Source organism: Crotalus tigris, unplaced genomic scaffold (assembly GCF_016545835.1).
Source record: "Crotalus tigris isolate CLP2741 ecotype Arizona unplaced genomic scaffold, ASM1654583v1 scf7180000017993.1374955, whole genome shotgun sequence".
Taxonomy (NCBI): domain Eukaryota; kingdom Metazoa; phylum Chordata; class Lepidosauria; order Squamata; family Viperidae; genus Crotalus; species Crotalus tigris.
In genome coordinates this window covers 291,614-317,395 of record NW_024096760.1, presented here as the reverse complement: position 1 = coordinate 317,395, position 25,782 = coordinate 291,614, and the positions used below count along the sequence as shown (strand labels likewise).

Here is a 25,782-nt window from a genome sequence, read left to right as displayed (position 1 = left end):
TCTGGCAATGCGAAAAAAGTCGCAATACGTCGCGACACGTCACATGATGTGGTGAGTTTGACACCCATGCTCTAATGAGTGCTCAATTGCAAATGACACAAGAAGTCTATGATTGGATTTTTTAACATTTCTTTTGATGGACACCTGTTGTCTAGCACATTTGGAGGCAACCAGACTGGGGAAGACAAGGCAGATAAAATTTAATGGCAGCTGAGGTTATGGTTGGCATTTGTCCTTCATAAATGTACTGATTTTTTTCACTAGCAACTCAACTTCCTTCCTTCCTTCCTTCCTTTCTTCCTCCCTCCCTCCCTCCCTCCCTTTCTTTCTTTCTTTCTTTCTTTCTTTCTTTCTTTCTTTCTTTCTTTCTTTCCTCATATTTCTCATGAAACTGGACACTGAATGTAGCAAGCAATCAACAAAATCCAGGATTAGATAAAAATGAAAAAGTATAAATTAATATCAGTGCAAATGTTAATTTGCAATCAATCAAAAGCTGTCAAAAGGGACCTACAACAGAATGCATCGCACACGCTGGGACTAAGCCTTTTCTATAAGCCAGATGAACAGGCCGCTGACAGCCAGAACATTTTAAATAGGACAGATTTTAACAGTCAAGACAGATTTGTAATGGGAGCAGCAGTCTTTCAGATGGTCAGGCTCTGAGCTATTACATAGCTACATAAAAAGATGGAATTGAAGAAAATGTAATGCATTTTAAAAGGTAGCTTGGAATAACTAAGAACTGTATACAAGGCTGGTCAGTTTCTCACTATGAGTAGTTTAGTATGTGCACAATTTGTATCTAATATAAGAGAGTTCTTATTTAATCATTTATTTCACAAACTTCTGAATATGTTAAAACTGCACAATCAGTACCATAGAATATATTTGCAAAAGATTTGATCTAGTGGCGGGAAGTGGGGGTGGATTAAAAAAGTCAAGATGGAAATTACAAAAGAGCAATTAGAGCCTCACCCCTTTCTACTTATATGTGATGTTGATGTAAAGAAAAAATAGCTAGGACTCCATCTTGCAACCATCATCTCAACCATCATCTTGAGTTTAATGTATAAAATACTGTTTCTCCTACTATGGGTAGTTTATAAATTCAGTAAATTAATAATTCTCTGCTGTCCTGTTCCTATGTAGGTTTGGAATCTACAGTTCCTCTTCAACTTAGTTAAATACCAACAGAAAACTGTTTTCTAACATGAATCACATTAAGGTGGAGGTGGGACTTCAGACAATTACTCACACCTACTCACCTCATGGCTTGACTACTGCAATGGATTCTACATGGGGCTGTCCTACAAGATTGCCCAGAAGCTTCAATTGGTCTAGAATGCAGCTGTATGAGCAGTGATAAGCATGCTTCAGTACTTCCTGCTTAGTTTCTATCATAATGTCTATCAATTCTCATGGTCAAGAAAAGAAGTTTAATTAAAAATCTCACTATCCAGAGACAAAGTTTGAAATTTTTGGGAAGCCTGAACTAACACTCCCAAAAATTTGGTTTCTTTTTTTTTTTTAACAAATATTCTATTGAGTTTTATAAGGGTAACAAGAGAATAAGGTCAACAAAGGTAAAACAAAGGGAGACATACAAAAGGGTTAAACCAAAGGAAAGAGGTAAACACAAAAGTGGGATTAATCCCACAAAATAACATCATTTCAAATCTTAATGATTACTCTAGTATTAAACAGCTTTCAATAACAAGTTAGTCAATATATCTCATTCATTTTACTAACAATGCTTAATATTAATTAGTTGTAATAACTTTTAAATAGTAATATATTACTTTTTGCTTATAATTTACTATATTATTAAAATCACAAATACAAAAAAAGAAGAAGAAAAAAAAGAAGACAAGTTCATACAAATAATCATAAAATATAAATACAAATTATCTCTTTAAGTTTCATAATCTTTTCTCATTCTATCATATTGCTAACCATTGGTAAAATTTTTCCCATGTTTTAAAATAAATTGTGTCTTCTTTTTCTTTCATTTCTAAAGTTAATCTATCCATTTCTGCACATTCAAGTATTTTCGTTATTATAATCTGATCAGACGGTAAATTTTCATTTTTCTAAAATTGGGCAAATATTTTGTTTTTATAAGACTGAATGTTGAAATGATCATGAATTTCTTCACCAACCTCAGCACTATGTTGACTTTTGTAAATAAAGTTAATGCTTTGATTTATTAACTAGATAAGCTTTGGTCCAAGGTTATTCTAATAATCTCTGCTATTTCACCGATATTAACGCATTAGTCATCTCAGATAAGTTATTGGAAAACAATTAGGTGAGTAAAGAGAGCAAACGTTGGCAGAGGTGTAAATTGGTACTTCTTTAGATTTTACCTCAGGTAGTTCTTAAGGAGCCGACTGTTTGATAATTCAGTTAATGATAAACTGGCTTATAGGGTTAAAATGGACCCTTGAAATAGAGGCTACTGGGATTTTCTACATTCAGATCTTGCCAGTGGGATGGGTGATTTGACTTGAGACCAGTAACCTTCATTTGTCAGTGACCTGAGAAATAAAAAATGAAAGTATGTTGTAAGATTTGGTAATGTTCAATGATAGAACAATAAATACTTAGTATACTATAAGACAATGCAGTCTTATACATTTCTAAAATAAATAGATACAAGACTTCCATGGATTTTTTAAGGTTGAGCTAACTTCAGTAACAAACTGCAGCAAATATGTCTATTGCCAACGTGGTTTATTAAAATGCCAGTTTAAAAATAAACATCTTGACTTTCCAAAGCACTCTACGGAAATTATAAATATATTATATTTATTTCCTCCATGATTAGGTTTTTCTGCCTCATCTTGCACTTTATAAAGCCTTCAATGTGGCTTATAAAATATTCACCATGCATAAGCAGAAGCCAAAATTAATCTTTATATATAAGCCTCCTTGTGGATCTTGGTTGATCTCATGTCAGTTTGGCACAAACTTGAATGGGAGATTATCAAGGAATACCAGAGCTGGAGGTTAGGATAGATGTATTTATATATTTCCTTCCTTCCTTCCCTCCTTCCCTACTTTACAATGTTCTCAAGAGGAGGAGCATTGTTCAAAGTGTCCTTTTGATTTCCTGGCTTTGCTTTCCTCTCCCTGTGGTATCAGATAATGTAGGAGGGATAGCATTATTCAAGAAGGCTGTGTTTCTTAGTTATCTCAGGCAGGGGGCTGCAATGTTCAGGAAATGAGTTTGGTCTCCTAGTTATTCTAAAATAGCCTTCCCTTGATGAAGGATTTATGCTGTCCTCCCCCACTCTGACTTCAAATAAAAAGTACAGAGGTGTGCATTTCACTGCTGTTCTCACACCTCTTGCACTGAAGCAAGGTCCATTTTTATAATAGTTGTCATCGGTTGGGGTCACACAGAAAACATCTAAAAAGTAAGTAAGACATTTTTGATTGCCCTGTGGATCACACGTGGTATTAATATATGGCAACCAAAGGTAAGATGTTGCTGGCCACATTCGAATAAAATCATTGATACAAATCTTGTAAATAGATTTAAGAACATAAAGAAAAGCCAGGGGGAAATTCTCAGCTTAACACCATTCTGAAATACTTAGCACTGTTGATGCAAAGGAGATATTTTAAGACTATGTCCTTTACCACATCCAATGGACAATATAGCCCCAAATGCTTCTGGGTAATATTAATTGAGCCACATTCTTAAGTGAGATGCAGTATTAACATACATGGAGATTTTCACTTTATTTCTTAACACAGTTCCTGATTTTGATATAGATGGGACCTTGAATCAAAGATTTGTGAACCTTCAAGATTAGAATGTTGTTTAATTGTAATTGTCTATCAACAAACCAAATCACTCAAACCATACTTTCTTTAAACAAAGAATGAGCAGTGATTTGTGTACATCATATATATTACTCATTCATTTGCAGCTGATGGTGTGATAGCCTGGATATTGGATATAGAAAATGTCCATAAACAGCTGTTTCATTTATGCAAATCAATATTTAATGGCTTGCTACAGCACTTACTGTGAATCTGGAATCACTCATTCATTCGGATTGTTGGTCATTATATCATGAAGACAGATATAGATGGATGAATCAGGACAAAGTCTCATGCATTTCATTAGAGTTTCGCTTGGTATTATCTTAGTGAATAAAGGAACGGTGAAGCACAAATGAACTATTTTTTTTTTAACTAGAATCAGTTAGGCTTGCTCCAAAACAGATGATGTAACAAGTTTCTAAATAATCTAGGCTTCTCGTAGTTAGTATTAACTATTTAAAAAATTGAAGTGTGTGTTTGTTTATTGTTAAGTCTTTTTTTTGTCTTGAAATCAGTAAAAATCTATATGAACAGAGGCTCTTAATTATCTTTGTGAAAATATGGCATCCCAAACTTGTTATTACAGCTAATTAATATTTCAAAATCTAATTCATGTTTGTGCAAATTGCTTGTATTAGTTTACAGCCTAAGTTCCATATTACTTATTATGAAGTTTATGATTGCACTATAACTACACTGAGCACATGCATTGTCTTCTAAGTGCAGAATATTCTTCATGATAGCTTTGTGATGATTTCTTTATATATAATTATGTGTTTAATTTAAAATAAACATGCTACTAAAATAGCTTAAAGTCTTCAAAGTTTAATATATGAAAGCATAAATGAAACCAAAAAAGATATGCATCAATTGTCTATTTAAAAAAAAATAAAGGAAGCCTATCTCTTAACTTAATGTATCTGACAAAATTGTTATAATATTAAAATGTGAGATATAAAAGTTATATAGATAACTCAAAGGGAAAAGAAGAAGTAATTAGCAGCCACAAAATATCTCAGCTAGAACATAAATGTACTTCTGGTTTCCATACCCCCACTGAAATAAGATTGTTTTCTTTGAATTTCTAAAAAGGAACATTTTACAGACAATTGTAGATGAAATGACTTTACATAATTAATTAACATTTCTATTTCTCCACTGAAGTGCCGTTCCAATAACTGGGAAACTCAATTAAGAAAATCAACCACATGTCAGATAAATGTCAGTTAATAGCCAACATCACAGTATGTATTCCATATTGATATTGGGGGCAGAATAAAGTTATCCTTATTAGTTGAGTAATTAATCCATGATTTTAAAATCTTTATCTAGACATCAAATGTACAATGCAAATGTTTTAGAGAGTTTTACATTGAAACTCTTTTTTCTTCTTAAAACTTTCATGAAAGTCAATGCTTGCTAATAAATTTGTCCTTGAGCTTCTATGCTTATTGTATCTAAATACTTAAACACCCACACACAAATACACATCAGTCATCTCAAAGCTCCTTGTACTAGTTAATGCTGATGTTGGCTCAAAACGAGACACTGTTGTAGCACCACAGAGAATAGCTGTCATGCTTATAAAAAAGCTACGATACCAATGGAATCATGAAGCTATACATAGGAAGATAAGGAAATATTACATTTAAAGGATATATTTCACAAAAAGGACAATATGAACTCCTTTCTAAGAGAATACATTTAAAGTGTTGATAAGCAAATAGTCCATGTGTAGATTGGAACAGAGTTCTGATTTCCTAAATGGTCCCGTGCTTCATCTTGTCATTATAAAGATTGTTGCTCATCAATCAAATAGACAATGCAAACCAAGAGAACATGAAAAAAAAATGTGGAACTAGCATTATTTTGAATTGATAAAGCTGGAGAATTTTTCTCTAATGGTAAAAATTTGGTTGGAGAAGAACAATATTCAATGTAAGTATCCTCAATAAAATTAATATCAAAGTAAAAAAGAAAGAAGATCCGTTATTAGATCTGATGGAAGTGATTTGAAAACATTCTCCCTGACCTGCTTAGGCAAAAAATCCAACTCCGGTGAGTATCTTTGGGCTTGAGCTAAAGCTGTTTCCGGTTTCTCTTTCTTTAACCATTTGGCAACTGCCTTTAAAACATTAATAAATTCAGAGGAAAACAGCAAGCTTAAGAATGAAGACCATATTTGGTAAATAGATTCACCCATCCCACTAAATTCTGGTTTGGCTTGAAGTTAGGAATTTGGCAAATCCAATCATTGTGCTTTATAGAGAATATTTTAAGGTTTAGCATATAGTGTTGTTGAAAGAAAAATTTTCATCAGGGTCCAGTACAAGCTGGGAATAAACAAAATGGAGACTGCTTTAGAAAGAAGGTTGGAGTTTATTTTTTTTTCTTTTAACAAAATTTTATTAAATTTATATAAGTGAGGAAAAATAGGAACAATACAGGTATAGTAAAGGGAGGGGTAAAAGGAAAGGGGGAGGGAAAGGAAATAAGGAATTAGGGTAAAATAAGGATAGGTACAATCACATATTTCAACAAACAAGCAACCATCCGGATCATAATAATAAGTAAATATCATATTCAACCATTTTTAACAAAGCTTAAACTGTAACATATTAAAAATAATTAGTAAACAAATACGTTGATCTATTAAGTAAACACTACTAATAAAATCTCAAAAAAATAAATCCTAACAATCAAAAGTAACAAATGAAAATCAGTAAATCAGGAAAAGTAATCGTATCATCAAAATGTTAGTTAGAACTTGATTAAAAATCAGTCAACTATTCTAAAATATTGAATCCTTCAAATTCTAACATGTCTCTAACCATTGATAAAAAAATTTCCCAAGTTCTAAAATAAATTGAGTCATCTTTTTCTTTCATTTCTAGTGTTAGTCTATCCATTTCTGCACACTCTAAAATTTTGGTAATAATAATCTGGTCAGATGGTAGATTCTCATTTTTCCAAAATTGGGCAAATACTATCCTTGCAGCAGTTAAAACATGCAATATCAAGTAGTCATTCTCTTTGCCATAATTAGGTCTTAATATTCCTAACAAAAACAATTCTGGTTTAAATTCTATTTGTAGTTTCATCATCTTTTCCAACCATCTATGGATCTTAGACCAATATTTCTTAGTGATAGGGCATGTCCACCAGGCATGGTAATAAGTGCCTGGCTGTTGTTTACATTTCCAGCAAATATCCAAGACATTTTTAAACATTTATGCTAAACGAATTGGTGTCATATGCCATCTATAAAACATCTTATATAAGTTTTCTTTATATGCCACCGCTTTTGTAAGCTTAATATTTTTATCCCAAAGTTTTTGCCAGTCCTCCAAATCTATAGAATATCCAAAGTTCTTTGCCCATACTATCATTGTTTCTTTCACTTGTTCTTTTTCCATCTTCCAGTTTAAAAGAAATTTATAGAGTTTTCTAATCAAATTCTCATCTGTTTTTAACAAAATTTTATCCAGTGGGGTCTGTTCTTTGTAGAAACCTGTCAATTTTATATCTTTTTCGTATCTTGTTTGAATTTGCAAGTAGGACCACCATGTCAAGTCAATACCTTGTAGTTGTAAAGTTTGCCTGTCTTAAGTTTTCCCTCTTTGTCTAAAATGCTTTATAACTAATCAGTTTGTTGTAATTAATCAGATTTGGATAAGCAAATGCTTCTATTGTTGAAAGCCACTCAGGTATTTTCATGTATATTTTATGTTTAATTTTCTCCCATTCTGAAAGTAGTACGTTTCTTATCGCATGATTTTGAAAGTACTTATGTGCTTTAGATTTCTCGTACCATATAAAAGTATGCCAAAGGTTGGAGTTTATTGAAGAGCAAATCCAGACAGAAGCGTGACTCTGGGAAAACTGACCACATGTAGTTGGAAGTGATGGAGTTATATCTTCTGGGGCTTTTGAGGTTGTTTCCTGTTCCTGTTTGAGTCTTTGTATTTCCTGTGTCATGTACTTTGACCTGAGTCTGAGTGTGCCCTTTTGAATTGGTGGGTTAATCCTATTATGTTCCCAAAGGTCATGTCTTTTAAAGTTTGGGTGGGGTATGTAGATTTTAGGGGTCTTTGTCTTCCTAATCTCATCAGCTTCTAGCTTCCTGGCTCCAATCTTCCTGAATGGATTATTACATCTGCATTTCTAAAAGCTGGTTTCTGCTGAGTTTTCTGGCTGGGGGGGGGGGGGGAGAGGAGAAGTTTCTACCTTTTTAAAGATCTTCTCCATTATTCCTTTGGAGAAATATATTCTGCCTTTTTAATATTCCCCAAAATATTTCTTTCTCTGGATTCTTCCCACAGTGTTAACCAGCCAGTTTGAGTTTAGAATAGGCAGTTCAACCCAACTGCAATAGCATATACAGGTAGTCTTTGTTTATCGATTGTCTTAGTTAGTGACCATTTGAAATGGCAATTATGTAAAAAAACAACTTTGCAACCAATCCTCACAATACTGTTGCTGTGTCCTTCAGTCACATAATTGCCCTTTATGTGCTTCCCAACCAACTTGTAAAAAAAGAGTTAATGGAGAATGTAGAAGTAAATCACAAGTTTTGCTCACTTGCTGTTTCACTTTAAAACAGTGGTGGTTTGCTTAACAACCAAATGGGAATTGAGATGATAAACCAGTCACAGTCACAAGATTTTCCCCTTAGCAACTGCAGTTGTTAAGCATGCTTAGCATGGAGTTGCCAGCCCCAGTTGTGATTGCTAAGGGAGGACTGCCTGTATGGGGAAGCAGGAACAATGCAAACATATTGGAGAATAAAGCTGGATGTGCCCACACAAGCTTGCATACCAATCTGTTGCCTTCACATGTAATGCAAGGCACTGGCCCATTACTAGTAAAGATCTAAGATGAGGTGTCCAACCTTGTCAACTTTAATGTTTTGTGGACTTCAACTCTGTGGACATCAACCAGCTATGTTAGTTGGGGAATTCTGGGAGTTGAAGTCCACATGTCTTAAAATGGCCTAGGTTGGACACCCTTGGTTTAAGATTTGCCCATTTGGTCAGAGAACTGGGAGGGAAGGAGAAACTTGTTTCCTTGTTTCAGCCTTGGATTTTTACATCACAGGTTAAATTCAAACCAGGGCCCCTTGTGTCTTAATTCAGCCTTTGCCGGCAGCATTCTATGACAATTTTTTTATGTGTATAAACAGATTACCCATATGCCACTTAAAAAGCAAAAAAAAAAAAAAAAACAGAAAATGAGTGCCTAGCCAAAGTATAAGGGAGAACTAAAAAAAAATACAATCTAATCCAGTTTTTAAATTCCACATAAACATGTCTAAGATAAGATCGGGAAGTTGCATTAATACTGTGGATCTGCCATAAATATTTGAATTAGCGTTAAACACATAACATGTTTGCAGAATCATGCAACGATTGTTTACTCTTACTGTTTGAGATACAGAACGGAAGAAAACCGAATTGTCAATTCCTCTTGAAAACTACAAGGGGTGAAGAAACATTGGAGCAAACCTTCCACAAGATCTTATCAATGTGATGCTGCTGTGTTGAACCCGGGGATTAACCAAAATAATATTGCTGAACCTCTTTGAGCACAATGCAGCTGTCAAATGCACTTTCCCTTTCTTGTGTAAGCCTTCTGTTATGTCATGGAGGGGCCCGTTTCACCGTCAGGATGTCAAATCCTCACAGGTTGCGGCTTGCAGTGCTACATTATGTCTTTGGAGATGCTCTGATGCAACATCCATCATAATTATGCTTCCCACAGGAAAGCACAACACTGCAGTGCTAATAAATTTCTAGCTAAAAGCCTTTCAAAAATCAGAATATTTCGTGATGCATTTTTGAAGCACTAGAATCTGTAGTTCTTTGAAGTCTAGTTTCCTGATTATGCATGCCAGCCCAAATATGAAACACTTTGCCGTAATAATTAAAGTAATAAAATCATCCATCCACCAGATTAATATGCACTGATTGGTTTTGTTTATCAGTTTTCAAACATAGTTCCTCTTTTGCTTTTCATCACAGATTCTTCTTCTCTATACTCTGGGTTGGAGACATCTTCAGAAATCTTCTACATTGGCTTGTTGATCCAACTTGCAATTTTAAGTCATGATAGCAAGAAATTTCTTTTCCCATGGTTCAAAATTATATTAGTTTATCAAAGCATAAAATATAAATATATAGAGAAAAATGAAAATGAAGGCATAATAGGGGAATAAAAGGGGAAGAGAGAAAAGTGTAGGATAGAAGGGGAAATGCACTGACTTCCAATTCCTTTTGGTGCAGTAATCACATGAAATCTCAACTTTTTAATGTTATGTAATAATATATACTAGCCATTTCTATAACACCAAACATCCCTAATCAGCAAAACCAAAGTTTCATTTTTTTCCATCTTAAGCACAAAGTCCAAAGGTGGTAGAAACAAAATTAATAGTGTTCTTTTCTTTAATCAAAGCAGTCAGTTTAGCCATCTCTGCCAAATCCATCAACTTTTGCAGCCTTTCGTCCATTGTGGGAAATTCAATTCCGCCTTTTTGTTTATTTTATGCGATGCTCATTTATGTTGCACATTTCTTCCAAACAGCTAAAACTGCCATGCATCTTCCTTCCTTTCCAATTATTTTTTTTATCACAACCACCCTAGAGTTAAATTAAGCTAGCAATCAGGCAAATTGCAAGTACCATTATTCATATTTACTTTCTAAAAAGAATACTAGTTGATTTCAGGTCAAATGACAACCATCTGTAATAAATTAATATATCATTACCATCTTTAGAATGCAAGAGACTCATATAATTATTATATTCCGGCATCATTTCAGTGCACCTTATTCAAGTACATTTTTTGCTTCCCTTTCTCTGTCCTCATTTTGGCCATGAGTTCTTTGCAGATGCTGGTTGAATGCATGGCTCTAGACTTATCTGATCTATTAGCAACTTGGGGAGCTTGGCCAGGGTCTGCTCCAATGTATTTGAAATTGCAACAAAGCTTATATTTTTCTTCAGCAAACTGTGTGATAGTCTGCAGTATTCCAGCATTTGAGGGGCTGCCACAAAGAAGAGGGGGGTCACGTTATTCACCAAATCACCATAGGACAGGTCAGAAACAATGGTTGGAAACTGATCAAAGAGAGAAGCAACCTGGAATTAAGGAGAAACTTCTGACAGTGAGGTCAATTAACCAGGAGAATAGCTTGCCCCCAGAAATCATGGGCATTCCATCACTGCAGATTTTTAAAAGGAGGCTAGACAGTCACTTGTCTGAGATGGTATAGGTTCTCTTGCTTGAACAGGGGGCTGGACTAGAAGACCTCCAAGGTCCCTTCCAGCTCTATTTTATTCTAACAAACTAACCTAAATTTAAGCATGATACTTTTGTTGTATGTGCTTTTGATTCAGTCTTGACTCTTGGAACTGCCTGTAACTAGACCCTGATGTTTTCTTGGCACATTTTTCTGAATTGGTTTGCCCCTAGAGTGGGACTAAATCGTACAATTTCCTGTTTTTTAGCTTAGTGCCTTAACTACTGCACCAAACCGACTCTCATGCCACAACAATGTTCCCTAAAGCCTTTTTTTAAAAATGGGTAGAAATTAGTTACTGCCTGTATTGTTCAACCAAAGTTTATTAAGAAGGTGGATTGACCACTGGATAAATTTGCTGGCTAGACCTTTGTCATCAGGGAGATATTTTTCGTGACTTGCAAACAACAGTCAATCTTCCTAAAAAGTCTACTTTTCAACTATTACCTGCATTCTATTATAATTTAGGATTACTCTTCAGAAAAATCCACATTCAGGAAACTCAGATGCTCTCTCCCTCTTAGTTCATAACACCCCACCTCCAACGTCTTGTATTCAAGGGAGGTATCTCCTTACCATCATCCCATAAGGTAGGGGTCTTCAAACTTGGCCCTTTTATGACTTGTGGACTTCAACTCCCAGAATTCCTCAGCCAGGCACGCAGGCTGAGGAATTCTGGGAGTTGAACTCCACAAGTCATAAAAGGGCCAAGTTTAAAGACCCCTGTCATAAGAGTTCAACATTCTAGAGTTCCTGGAATTTGTTGGTTGGTGCTTAGAACTTCTCACAAACACTCCTGCATTCCCATTGGCTACAACAACAACATCATAGCATGTTTACAGTGTAAGGGGAAAAAGTATGTTTATAAAATTCTGACAATTTCCCTTTTGTACTTCACAGAGCCTTTTAAGTACAACAGAGGAATGTCAGCTGGAGAGCTTCATCTCAGAGTAGCTGGATGGATGGAGAGAGACAGAGCCCAGAAACACACACACACACACACACACACAATGTTCCAAGAAATATAGATGGCTGTAACAGCATTTTATGTTATTACCCTATTGTCTGGAATGGAAATGGGCAGATTTTTATCATGTCAAATTCAGTGCAGGATATTATTTTTTTAATTCTCCTATTGGTCTGCTGGTAATAAACACTAGGTGGCTTGTAACACTTCCAGCATGTTATTTCTGTTGCAAGGTCAACAAAAGTGAAGATGATTAGTGGTTGGCTTCTGTGGAATGGAAATGGTAGGAGTGATCTGGCATTTGCCATTGTCTCCATCTGAAAACCCCCAAGGTTCTTTCGGCTTTATAGCATTAAAAAAAATGAAACATTAATCTGAAGCTAGAAAGAAGCTCATATGTTCTAAAAGTATAGTTTTCCATATATAATTTCCAAAATTGGGTACTTTTCTCCTACTTTCTCTAGACTTTAATAGGCTAGAACACACAATTTTCCTGATTTAAAATATTTACTTGCAACCACAGGTTTTAGCAAAATTGCAACACAATTACAAACTCTGAAGTGACTTATGTAAAGGTATGCTCCCTCTATTCTTCTCTGAATTATTGATCTCTAAATGTGCTGTACTTCAGTTCCCATAATTCCATGGTGGCATAGTCTTTACCATATTAATAATCAATAGTGGAAATTGAAATCCAATATTTCTGGAGAGAACCAGACTGAAGAAGGTCGTTTGGAGACATTCTGAGGTTCGTCATCATAATATCTTAGATTCATATATTGTGCTAAATCAGACTGTGGCATGTATGATTTGGTTTAGTGTTTTGTGAACCCAGCAAGTTCTCATTGGATTAATAATGATAGTTAAGCAAGCGTAAGCAAGCATACTAAGCCCAGCATGTGAACCCAATCAGAAAGCCTGTTGTCTGGCCTGCTTAACCATCAGGGCCTGATAAGATTAGTACCGATTGAAGTATTTTATGCATGAGTTATGAGGATTAGAAATATTCATGCCACGCTCATATTAATATTTTCTGGGTGACTCAAGAAGGTGCTATAAGTCAAAGGACCCCAAACTTTTGGCACCAGGGACTGGTTCCATGGAAAAAGGTTTTTCCATGTACTGGAGGGGGCGTAGTTTTGTGTGCTGCCTGCATCCCACGGATGGGGGTTTGCTGGCATGCTATGGCCTGGTATTGGTCCACGGACCAGGGACTGGGGGCCCCTGCTATAAGTGATCACTGGGGAAATTACCTAAATCAATTGCTCCTGGGAAATAGAAAACTATCCTGCCATAATCTGGCATAGGTGTAAATGCCAATTGGAAGATCCTCTTCTTTCATCTGTTTCTTTATCTTGTAGCTACTGAAATATATTTGATCTATCTTGCTTTCCACATAACAACATAACAATATTAGTACTATTTCCGAATTGCCATTTACTTCTTTGGTAACATAGTTGTCCAATCCCTGCGAGGCCTACCTTTGCAAATTCAATCTAAAAATAATCAGTGCAATTTAATACAATTAAATCTAAAAATAAGCTTTTCTACGGTATCTCATATAGTAAAAATGTTTTCTGACCTCTGTCCGATTATTTCTTTCATCTGGCAGCCACCGCATCTGCTCAGCCTGTTTACAACTAGTCCTGTGTCAGAAATGATTGCCTGGGAGCAGGTTTCTCATTGTTGTCTTTTGGCAAGCTTGTCACCATAGGCTTAAATTAAATCTCATTCAGTCAGAACTTCTGCAGCTGTAACAGGCTAGCTCAGGTCAGGACTAACTCCAGAGATTTACAGAAAAACTACCTGAAACAGTTTGCCTAGCTGTCAGAACATTGCTATTTGTTCAGCTTCAAAGATTTAAAAATCCAGCATTTAAGTGGGAAATGAGCAGTTCCTACTTAAAGCTACATTCTCTGTTTTTGAACTTGTTCGACTCATTATCCTTGTTATGTAAAGAAGCAGTTCCCAATCCTTTTTTTTTTTTTTTTTTTTGCATAGTTCCAGTGGTGGGATTCAACCGGTTCGTACCACTTCGGCAGAACCGGTACCTAATTTTTTTGTTGCTCAGAATGGACTTCTGGAAGCAGCATCCACACAGAGAACATATATGACTCCCACGACTGTGTAGTTCCATCTACTATTGTCAGTAAAGGTCTTTCAGGATCATGGCCCAAGCAAAAGTTTGGCAATACAATGCCTGTAGGCAGCACACTATACAAGAGAATCCTGTTCTCCCATAACATCTCAACATTTCATTTTAAAAAAAAAAGCTGAATTGTTTTGAAAACAACAAACCCCACAAGACGTTAGAGTCTTATTCTGAAGTCTCATGAGATATTGAATGAGAAATTAGCATTTACAAGAATTAACAATCTCACAAGATTTGGACTATTTACTTTTTTATTTGTTTCTTTTAGTATCCATACTAAGAAAGATTGGTAGTATGCTGATAGTGAGATTAGACATCTATATTATGGTCTCCAAGTACAAATTGGCAAAACTGAGGTAGGGCAGTTATATAGAAGCACAGCATGGCATTACAAAAGTAGGAAGGGCCACAATCTGTTTAAGGGGTAAAATTGGTACGTTAATTGAAGGTGCCCATTTTTCCAGCAACTTTTTGGATCCAGTCACACTTTTGATGACCCAAAAATGGGTAGGCTATGTGGAGCTAGTAGGCTATTTGCAGTTTTTAAGGTATAAACGTATACATATAATTGTGTATATAATGTGTGTGTGTGTGTGTGTGTGTTATGGTTTGGTTACTAAGCAATAGTGGCAAAGTTTGTACAAATCTAATGTACAATTGCCAGATTAAAAAATGACAAGCCTGCTATGACTTAACATTATGTATGACTATACTCATTTGCATATTGCACTAAGAGTTAAACTATGGTCCTGTTACACAAGTGAGTTATAACAGCCCAAATTTCTATGCTATCCTTAAGAAATAGATCCCAACATGTTTAGCTTCTGATACACCCTTCCCTACCCCAGTTTATTTAATGTTATGAAAGAGGAACAAGTTCTACTGAACAAGACTGAAATTGATTTGAACATGCATTTAAAAATGATAGATGCATGTTTGTCATAAAAATGACACGAACAATGTGAAAAAAGATGATAGATAGATAGATAGATAGATAGATAGATAGATAGATAGATAGATAGATAGATAGATAGATGATATGATATACAAATGAAACCAGCTGGTGTCTTAATGACTAAAAGAAACATACAAATAAACCAGAAGAGTAACTTGGATAACCATCCTATATTGGATTTACAAAAGAGAGTTGTTAAGGTTTTGAAGGATTTCCAGAGTCACCTCTTATAAAAAAATGAGTAAAAATAAATTTTGTGGAAAAGGACAAACAAAAAAATGAAAATAAATCAAGCTTGAAGGGGTTCAAGACAAAAGATTGCCAAAAGTTGGTTTATTTGGTTAAGGTTAAAATAAATATGTTGCTATCTCTGGTAACTCTTAGTGGACTTTTGCTGATATCAGGACTGCAGTGACAATGCTTTATGGATTTGTCTATAGATAAAATATTGGAATATGAGAAGAAGAAATCATTTGTTGTATTTTAAAAGAGAGTGATATGAAAACTAATTATACTTTATGTGATGGAAGGGGAAGTTATTTGTTTTTATATTTCTTTTTTTTTCTTTATTATATTTTTTATTTTATTTTTTATTTTTCTTTCTTTACTGCATTTTTTATTTTTTCTATTTTCTCTCTTTTTAGTTTGTATGGAGAGGCCATTTTTCTCTCCTTGTTCTCAGCTGTTCCAGGCAGTAGAAGAGAATCACAGATTGTCCTCACATTGCTTTTGAGAGTTTGGGAACCAAGAACTGTACAGGGGCTGAAGGGCCCTTAGGCGCCATCATGCTAACCACTGAGAAATCCAATAATAGCACTTCAGAGTTTTGCAGCAAAATCCAGGAAACAAGTTACTAGTACAAAAACAAATCTTCCCTCAGACTTCAAGGATTAGAGATAATGCATAAGCAGTCATGTAGAAATGCACATGAGGAACCCCACCATAAAAGACCCAATGCCCGCAGCCTCAGAGGAATTGAGGGATTTTGACTACAGTGTTTCATCTAACACTTGCCTTGTTGTAATCCATTTTATTTTTCAGAACTGAACAGAGCATGACATGAAACCTGCAACATGGCACAAGGTTGGTTCTTCAAATAGGAAAAAGTCAAAACACTGCAGGGGACACATTCAAGCGATTGCTTTGAAAACAACTGCCCACTTCAAAGAGTTTACTTCTGTGCTTGACATACAAGATCTTTGAATTTCCAACCCAGTGATTTAATTTATATGAAAATTAGTGGTTCTCAGCTTTTGTGTTTCTTACTCTGACTAAGAGGGAAAGTAAATCACTGAACTATAAAAGTTAGTCTTCATATTTGCTCTAAGAAAAGAAATTTAGAAGACATTGAGGAGAAAGGAAGCAAGCATGGAACAATCTGGGAGGCAACTAGCAACTGAAAAGCTGATACATTTTATTTTCCCCGCAAGGTTGTTCAGTCACCTACTATAGACAGAATAGGAAATACCATGTCACCTCTATATTTCTTAGGAAATAACATCATTTTACTATATAAAACATAACATTTTTAAAGAAATAGCAGGAATCAAACCGATTGCCACGGGAGATGGTGAATTCCTCTCCCCCCCTTTTTTTTCCCTTTTTTTTTTTGATGCATTGAAACTAAGGCTGGAAAGCTTTCTTTTGGAGGTGCTTTAATGCAGGACTTTTCAGCCAGAGGTACGAGTACCACTGGTAGTACTTTGGCACCTGGCAGGTGGTACGCAACCATCCTAGACAAGTGTAATGGGGGAGGGGAATGAGCTGTACTGCACAAGCCTGGGGGAGAGTCAGCTGGAGCTGCAGGGCTGTCGGAGTTCTGCAGAAGCCCAGGGATCTGTGCACACGGCTACATGCTGATCAGTGCTTACAGCGCACCCAGAAGAAAAAAGGAGGAGGAGGGTGGAGAGAGGAGAGGATATAAAAGGAGGAGGTTTTGGTGGGAAAGGGAGAGAAAAAAAGATGACAGAGAAAGAGATATAGAGGAGAGGCTTCTTTGAGACAAGCAGAGAGAGAGAAGGGATAGAACAACACAAAGATTAATGTCAGAGAAACAGGCATAAGTTTCCTATTAAAAGTGTGATAAGTGGATTTACAGATAGTCCTCAACCTATGGCCACAATTGAGCCCAAAATTTATGTTGCTAAGTGAGAAATTTGTTAAATGAGTTTTGTCCCACTTTATGATCTTTCTTGCCACATTTGTTAAGTGAATCACTGGAGTTGTTAAATTAGTAACAAGCTTATTAAGTGAATCTTGTTTCCCCATTGACTTTGTTTGTCAGAAGGATGCTAAAGAAGATCAAATGACCCTGAAACCATCGTAAATATGAATCAGTTGCGAAGCATCCAAATGTAAATCACGTGATCCTGGGAATGCTGCAACGGTCATAAGTGTGAAAAATGATCATAAGTCACTTTTTTCAGTGCTGTTGTAACTTCAATCAGTCACTAAGTGAACAGTTATAAGTTGAGGACTACCTGTACTTTATCACCTTTTTCCTTTTGGGGGGGGGTCATCAAGTTTTTGACACCTTGCTAGGCAACTGGTGATACTCGAATATTGCCATATTTTAAAAGTGGTACAATCTGTGAAAAGATTGAAAAGCATTCCTTTAAGGGATTCCTGATTACTGCAGAGTGTTGAAGTCAAAATCATTCTGATTTTATGATTCAGTCCTTTGAATTTAATCCCAAGTGCTGAACAGGAAGGGAGCAGGAGTGTCCAACCTTGGCAACTTTAAGTTTGCTGGCTGGGGAATTCTGGGAGTTGAAGTCCACAAGTCTTAAAGTTGCCAAGGCTGGACACCCCTAATCTAAGGCACTGACCTCCTGCTGATTGCAGAAATCCAAATTAAAGATCCCCAGACCAAAAGCGTGTTCAATTCTCCTACTTTAAACATATCCATGGAAAGCAAGGCCATCATCTCTGGATAAGTGGTTTCTTTGTTGAACTGCTTTTATTGTCAGGTAGTTTTTGTCTAACACAGAATCAAAATCCACCTTCATCCAATTTAAACCCACTGTTGTCTGTCCTGAGCTATGGTATAAGTGACAACAATTCCTAATACTTCTTTTCTTTTATATCCTTTGACTATTAGAGGTGTTCCTTCATTCTAGCTGCCTTTTCTCAACCATTGAAGGCTCTGTGAATCACTCTTTAGAGGGCTTAATTTCTAGTTCCCTGATCATGCCCATTGCCCTTCTCTGAACATGTTCCAATTTCTTTGAATCCTCTCTAAAGTGCCTCTTGGATATTGTTTAGCAAAATAAGTTTGAATGTCATCCTAACTTTGAAAGCATTAGCTACTCTGTTCAATTGTGTTAACTGCATGCTTACTATAAAATATGAGAGCTGCGATCCAATTTATCTTGTGGAAAGCTGTTCTATATACACACAAATAAACTGAGAACTATTGTGTGGCAAACAAGCATTGTTATAACAAACCTTAGGATAATTTCTCACTTTATTAATGGTTTGATTGCAGAGCCATTAACCAATCAGGAGCAGGAAGCAGAAAGAAGAGATGGTGATGATGTGCACTCCTATGCATTCTTTTTGTCCTGATATAGAACAGTATTTGCCTAGAAGTGATTGCCAAAGAAATAACATTAGAAAAGTAGGCAACATATTGGCTTATCATTTCCAAGGAAATTATACTTTTTACTGCATTCATGAGTAAATGTTAACCTTCTTCACTCTAATTTGAAATTAATCTACATACTGCAAAGGTAAATTGAGAAATCAATACATTTTGTCATTCAGAAAAAACACTAATGAGCATTCAGTAAAAATTATCTCCTAATAAAACAACCCACCTCCTAAGATCTCAATTTCATGACTGGTAGTCCCCAAGTGGCCTCTTGATCTCCTTCAAACTACAGTGTAATCAAGCTAGCTCTCGTGCTTTTATTATTCTAGCAATATTTTTTCATAAAATAGTGTTTCTAGATCATATATATAAAGAAGTAAGCAATTATACTGCTAAATTTTTAAAAAACTAATCATTTGAAAATATTTGTGACAACTATAACACAATACTAGTTTGTTAAATGGGTTTTTATTTTCTCAAGGACATGTTTTTACCTTTATATTGATTAAGAAATAGCAGATTCCTAATTAGGATTAGAATCAGGTGCTATTTCCTTCTTGACACTTCTTATAATCTTTTACATGATGCTGGTGGTGGTGGTGGTGGTGGTGGTGGTGGTGATGATGGTGGTGGTGGTAATGGTGATGATGGTGGTGGTGGAAGGGACCTTGGAGGTCATCTAGTCTAACCCCCTGCTCAGGCAGGAAACCCTATACCATTTCAGACAAATGACTGTCCAGTCTCTCCTTAAAAACTTCCAGTGTTGGAGCATTCACAGCTTCTGGAGGCAGGTTGTTCCACTGATTAATTGTTCTAACAGACAGGAAATTTCTCAGTTCTAGGTTGCTTCTCTCTTTGGTTAGTTTCCATCCGTTGCTTCTTGTTCTGCTTTCAGGTGCTTTGGAGAATAGCTTGACTTCTTCTTCTTTGTGGCAACCCCTGAGATATTGGAACACTGCTATCATGTCCCCCCTTGTCCTTCTCTTCATTAAACTAGACATACCCAATTCCAGCAACCGCTCTTTATATGTTTTACCCTCCAGTCTCCTAATCATCTTTGTTGCTTTTCTCTGTACTCTTTCTAGATGTTCTACTCACATCTTTTTTACATCGTGGTAACCAATACTGGATGCAGTATTCCAAGTGTGGCCTTACCAAGGCATTGTAAAATGGTATTAATACTTCATGTGATCTTGAAATTAATGCAGCCTAGCATTGTATTGGCTTTTTTGACAGCTGCAGCACACTGCTGGCTCATATTTAAGTGATTGTTCTCTAGGACTCCAAGATCCTTTTCATAGTACTACTATAATATAGGTATGACCTATACTATACCTGTGCATTTGGTTTTTCTTGCCTAAATGTAGAACATTACTTTTTTCACCATTCAATTTCATTTTGTTAGATAGCGCCCAATGTTCAAGTCTGTCAAGATCCTTCTGTATCTTAAGCCTATCTTCTGGAGTGTTGGCTATTCCTGCCAATAAAAGTAATAGAATTGAAATTATATTAATAGAACTGAAATTGTATTAAAAGAATTGAAATGGAAATGAGTTGGTCACATAACAAGAAGAACTAGTGGCCGGTGGATCTAGCCAGTCACAGAATAGATCCCACTCAGTGGTGGGATTCAAATAATTTAACAACCAGTTCTCTTAGTCACAATCCCAGCTAATACTTGGTGGCCTTGTCCCCTTTCCCGTAAGCACCAATCGGGAAACTAGAGAGATGAAGCGTCTATTCCTGAAATTACCTCTGAGAAGCACCACCCAGTTTTTGCTGAGTGACATGATCAAAGGTGCTGTTGTCTCCATTTGGTTTCCATTGCTCCTCTCTTGGACATTTGGGGAGGGTTTTTTTTTCCCTGCCTGGAAGGAAGTTGAACGAAAACCAGACATGTTCCAGAAAACACAGATTTATCATAACCGTTTGGCCGAACTCAACAAAAAAATAGGTATAAGTTTTGCCGAAACGGTGCAAACCAGCTGAATCCCATCACTGATCCCATTTGATAAAAAGTGTCCATGAAAGAGACAAGATTGATGACATCAGCAAGTATTGCGGGCGCAATTGGCAAACAAAAGCTCAGGACCGTATTGGTTAGAAACATGCAGAAGAGGCCTTCATCCTGCAATGGATACATAATGGCTAGAATGATGATGATAATGAAATTTTTTACACATGGGAAGTTTAAATTTTCCTTTGTCATGTGCTATGAGCCTAACTCTGACCCTAACTCTTATCAGTAATTACAAGGTAGAAGGATATAGCACCATCATGTTACACATATAGTTTGTCCTTAAAACCTAAAACATTAAAGAAGAGTAATCTGGAGAAAGTAGAAAGTCATTAAATATAAGGCCAGTTTTCAAACTGACATCTCTACTAGTAGATTACCAATGTCCTGCCATACACTGAAGATGTCCTTTATTAATGAAGTTGGCATTCAACCATCCCTGCTTCAGCAAAACCATTTCAGTTCATTGACCGGCTTCACACATCACAGCAATGTCCCTGGCATGCAAGAATGATGACAAAACAATCAGTACAATGCAATACACTTGACAAAGAATCCTCTGTTTGATGAAATGCTTTTTATGATCAAAAGAGACATATTTAGCATTTTTTGATGTGCTACCCCACTGACATGTAAAACAGAATATTTCAGTGCTTTAATTTTCTTGTAAATTATCATGTCTACTATCATAAGTTATCATGTGTACCGTCATAAAACTGAAGGTTTAGAATCATCACAATTTTTTTTCACAAGTAAAAATAACAGTTTAGGAGTGCAACTGGTGCAAATTCTGTAATCAAAAGATATTTAGCTGAATATACCATTCAGCAGCTTCAGGAGTGCAAATGTTTTGGAAGGCTGGTTAAAAATAAGGTGACCTAAAATATTAGCATCATTTCTGTCCATTAATTTGATTCTCAATTTCCCTATGGTTGTTCCAGAGTGTCAATTTCCCATGAGAAATCAAGCTTCATTTAAAAACAAAACACAAAAAATCTTCTAACTTGCTGTTTCTTCCTTTCTTCTCTTGTCTGACAATTTTGGAGTACAAAAATGGCAGAATATTCTCCAGAATCATAGGTTTTGAATATTTAGATTTCTGCTATGATCTAATAGTCTAGTTATAATAGGGACAAATCTTATGGAATCCTAATTATGTAATCTGGTTTCTTTTTAGAAGGTATTGTAATTGGATGATGGCAAAACTTGAAATGGAATGGAATGGAATGGAAACAAAAGATGGAGGGTTTGTTTTTTTAATCACAGCCTCTACTAAATGAACAATTATAGATCACAATTCTTAAGAGCTTTAGGAATGAAAAATAACCTAATACATTTCTGTGAAAATTATGAGTGCCTTGGACAATAATAGTGACATTATGGAAGAGTGAAGCAGTTTTTTAACTTCTAACTTGGGGTGGGGAAATTTTTCTCTTTCTCCTTTACAGAAAATGAACAATCAATATTTTCGCTATGAAGTCCTTGCCTGTGAGACTGGTGAGCTGAAAATCTTCTGGGAAAAAACCATTGAGAAGCAAACTCAACATCTGAAAGCTGAGAAAGACCGTCTACAGAAAAGTGCATTGACTAAGTAAGTGAGTACATAGGTGACCATTTGTGTTTGATTTTGTTTGTTCGTAAATTTCATAAACAATATATGCAGGAGATATGTGAGAAAGGAACCAGGCAATTTCTGACTTCAGAGAAAGAAAATATAGCACTACATTCCCCACAATGGCAATATCAAGATTTTTCAGGCCCAGCAGTGTTTTCCAATGGAGAGGAAGATCTGGACTTTCTTTCTTTCTTTCTTTCTTTCTTTCTTTCTTTCTTTCTTTCTTTCTTTCTTTCTTTCTTTCTTTCTTTCTTTCTTTCTTCTTTCTTTCTTTCTTTCTTTCTTTCTTTTTTTCTTTCTCCTTTAAGTCCATTTTTGACCCCTGGTAATTACCTGGACTAGTTCCTGCAGTTTTCTTCAAAAGGTTTTTGAAGTAATTTGCCATTGCCTGCTTCCTAAGACTGAAAGAGAGTGACCGGCCCAAAGTTACTAATTTCGCTTTGTGTCTAAGGTGGAACTAGAACTCATGGTCTCCCAGTCTCTTGCCTGATGCCTTAACCACTACAACAAATGTCCTTATATTCTATCTAAGATGATATAACCAGTTGAGAGAAGCAAGAATTGATTGAAAAAATATAGGACTAGAAAGGTTTTAAGAGAAATTTTAAAAATCAGTTGTAGCTAGCAGCCCAACCTTTCCTGGTTCTGGGAAATTAAAATAGAAAGAATGTATTCTCCATTGATTTGGCCAAAGCAAGACTCCTGCTGGTTAAGCATTCCCTATGCTAACCAACTGCCTTTTTTCCAAACAGACTCAGAGACGAATGGAAAGCAATGCTAGAAAAAAGATTAAAAATGATACAAGAACATGAAGAAAAGAAAGAAGTCCCCCAATGAAGAAAAAGCACAGGTTTATATGCACTGATTGGAAAATGGCTGAAATTGAAAGAAGAAAATTTGCACTGAGGCAAAGCTGTAGTGTTTGGCTTGCATTTGCTTAAAAACAACTTTCCAGAACTGAATACTCTCCAGATATTTTGGACCACAACTCCCAGAGCTCCCAGTCAACATGGTAGCTGTAACACACTTGGAGGCCACCAGTTTAGGGGAAGAATAATTTAAAAACAATCCTGAATTTATGCTGGAAATCTATGTAATAAGGTTTCCTGCAAGAGAAGTTCAGTTCCTAGTGCGCTCATAAATATGTTCATGAGTTTTCTTGGTAGCAATATGGCTGTTTGCCCTTGACTTTTTCCAAGATTTTTCTTGACTCCCCAACCTAGGCTCCAGTCCTGAGAGACAGGAAGGGAGGAAGGGAAGGAGGGAGAGGGGGCAGCTTATATTGCAATTTTAGTTGCTCTTCAATTAAAATACTTCTCTGCTTTTTTCTTATTCACCACTTTGTTGGAGTCTAGTGTAGTGTACTAACTTTTAGAATTATACAGTTTTTCTTACCAATTTATAATTTTGTATATTCCCCTAGCGTGCCTTGAGATTGAAAGGCAACTGATAAATATTATTAAAAACATAATGTTTGCTTTTGGAACATTAACTATATCCTCTGTTCTCCTATTCTTTATTCTTGGAAGAGAAGTATATCCACACACCTCTTGCATTATTATTGTTAACATTATTATTTTGACTTTGGGAGATATCACCCTCCCAATAACAAGAGGTGCCACAGAAGTAAGTCCATCTAGTCTTCCTAGATTCTAGATGTGCCAGCTATCCATTAAGACTAATAAATTCCTTAAATCAGTTTCAATGCAAAGCTATCTATAAAATAAAACAATAATTCCAGGAACAAAAAAAATGAGGAAAAGACATTCCTCTGTCTCTCCCATATTGCTAAGTTCATGGTAGCAGGACTGGAGAGTTTATATAGTTCTGTAAAACTGCAACCTTTCACACAATTACACAATGTTGCCAGCTACATTATTTCCATGTAGAATTGCACTATAACTAAATCAAACACCATTGTTTTCACATATTGCAAAAATTATCTTTTGTTGCAAAAGATAAGCTGGTGGCCTGTTCCATTCCATTGACAGAGTTCAATATTATTTTAACACTCACATGGGCTGCAATTTTCCATTATTTGTATAAGTACAGATAGTCCTTGACTTACAACCATTCGTTTAGTGCACAGGTCTTCAAACTTGGCCCTTTTATGACTTGTGGACTTCAACTCCCAGAATTCCTCAGCCAGTGTGTCTGGCTGAGGAATTCTGGGAGTTGAAGTCCACAAGTCATAAAAGGGCCAAGTTTGAAGACCCCTGGTTTAGTGAGTGTTCAAAGTTACAATGACATTGAAAAAGTGACTTACAACCAGGCCTTGCACTTACAGTACAGCATCCCCACGATCACATGATCAAAATTCAGGATCTTGGAAAATGACCTGATTTTATGATGTTTGCAACATCCTGGAGTCATGGGATACCCAGTTGTGACCTTCCCAAGAAAAGTCATTGGGGGAAGCCGGATTTGTTTAATGACTACATGATTCACTTAGCAACTGCAATGATTCACTTAACAACTATGGCAAAAAACGGTTATAAAATCAGTTGTGGGGGTGGGCGGCACTGTATTGCAGTGGTTCTCCTCCTACCTCTCTGACAGGTCACAGTCGGTGTTGGCGGGCGGACAGAGATTGACCCCTAGGCGCCTCGATTATGGGGTGCCTCAGGGCTCGGTCCTGTCCCTCCTCCTTTTTAACATCTACATGAAACCGCTGGGTGAGATCATTCGGCGACACAGGGTGAGGTATCATCAGTATACCGATGATACCCAATTGTATATCTCCACCCCGTGTCCTTTCAGTGAAGTAGTTGACGTGATGTGCCGGTGCCTGGAAGATGTGAGGATCTGGATGGGGGTGAACAGGCTTAGACTCAACCCTGACAAGACCGAGTGACTCTGGGTCTTGCCCCCCAAGCGTCATCCTGATGGTCCATCATTGGTCCTGGGGGGGTTAACTTACCTCCCTCAGTGCAGGCATGCAACTTGGGTGTCCTCCTGGATTCACAGCTAAATTTAGAACAACATCTATCGGCTGTAGCCAGGGGGACCTTTGCCCAGGTTCGCCTGGTGCACCAGTTGTGGCCTTATTTGGACCGGGAGGCTCTACTCACGGTTACTCATGCCCTTGTCACCTCAAGACTGGATTACTGTAATGCGCTCTACATGAGGCTACCCTTCAAGAGCGTTCAGAGGCTGCAGTTGGTTCAGAATGCAGCCGCGAGAGTGATTGTGGGTGCACCAAGGTACACCCACGTGTCACCTATCCTCCGCGAGCTGCACTGGCTTCCTGTGGGTCTCTGGACGCAATTCAAGGTGATGGTTATCACCTTTAAAGCCCTTCATGGCTTAGGACCAGGTTACTTACAGGACCGCATACTGCTGCATAG

The 25,782-nt window shown here is 36.5% G+C and overlaps 1 protein-coding gene across 4 annotated transcripts; it reads left to right on the top strand.

Moving 5' to 3' along the window:
- On the top strand, positions 1-24,533 carry LOC120309294 (protein FAM240B-like). 4 transcript variants are annotated; one of them, XM_039346375.1, is made up of 4 exons: positions 3,347-3,422; positions 16,253-16,294; positions 22,269-22,411; positions 23,188-24,533. In XM_039346375.1, the coding sequence occupies exons 2-4, from the start codon at positions 16,271-16,273 to the stop codon at positions 23,270-23,272; spliced, it is 252 nt and encodes an 83-aa protein (XP_039202309.1). In that variant the 5' UTR covers positions 3,347-3,422; positions 16,253-16,270; the 3' UTR covers positions 23,273-24,533. The 4 variants fall into 4 exon arrangements, with proteins under 4 accessions (XP_039202312.1, XP_039202310.1, XP_039202309.1 ...); XM_039346378.1 differs by lacking the exons at positions 3,347-3,422; positions 16,253-16,294 and adding an exon at positions 1-51; XM_039346376.1 differs by lacking the exon at positions 16,253-16,294 and having other exon boundaries at positions 3,297-3,422.
- The last annotated feature ends 1,249 nt before the right edge of the window (positions 24,534-25,782 follow it).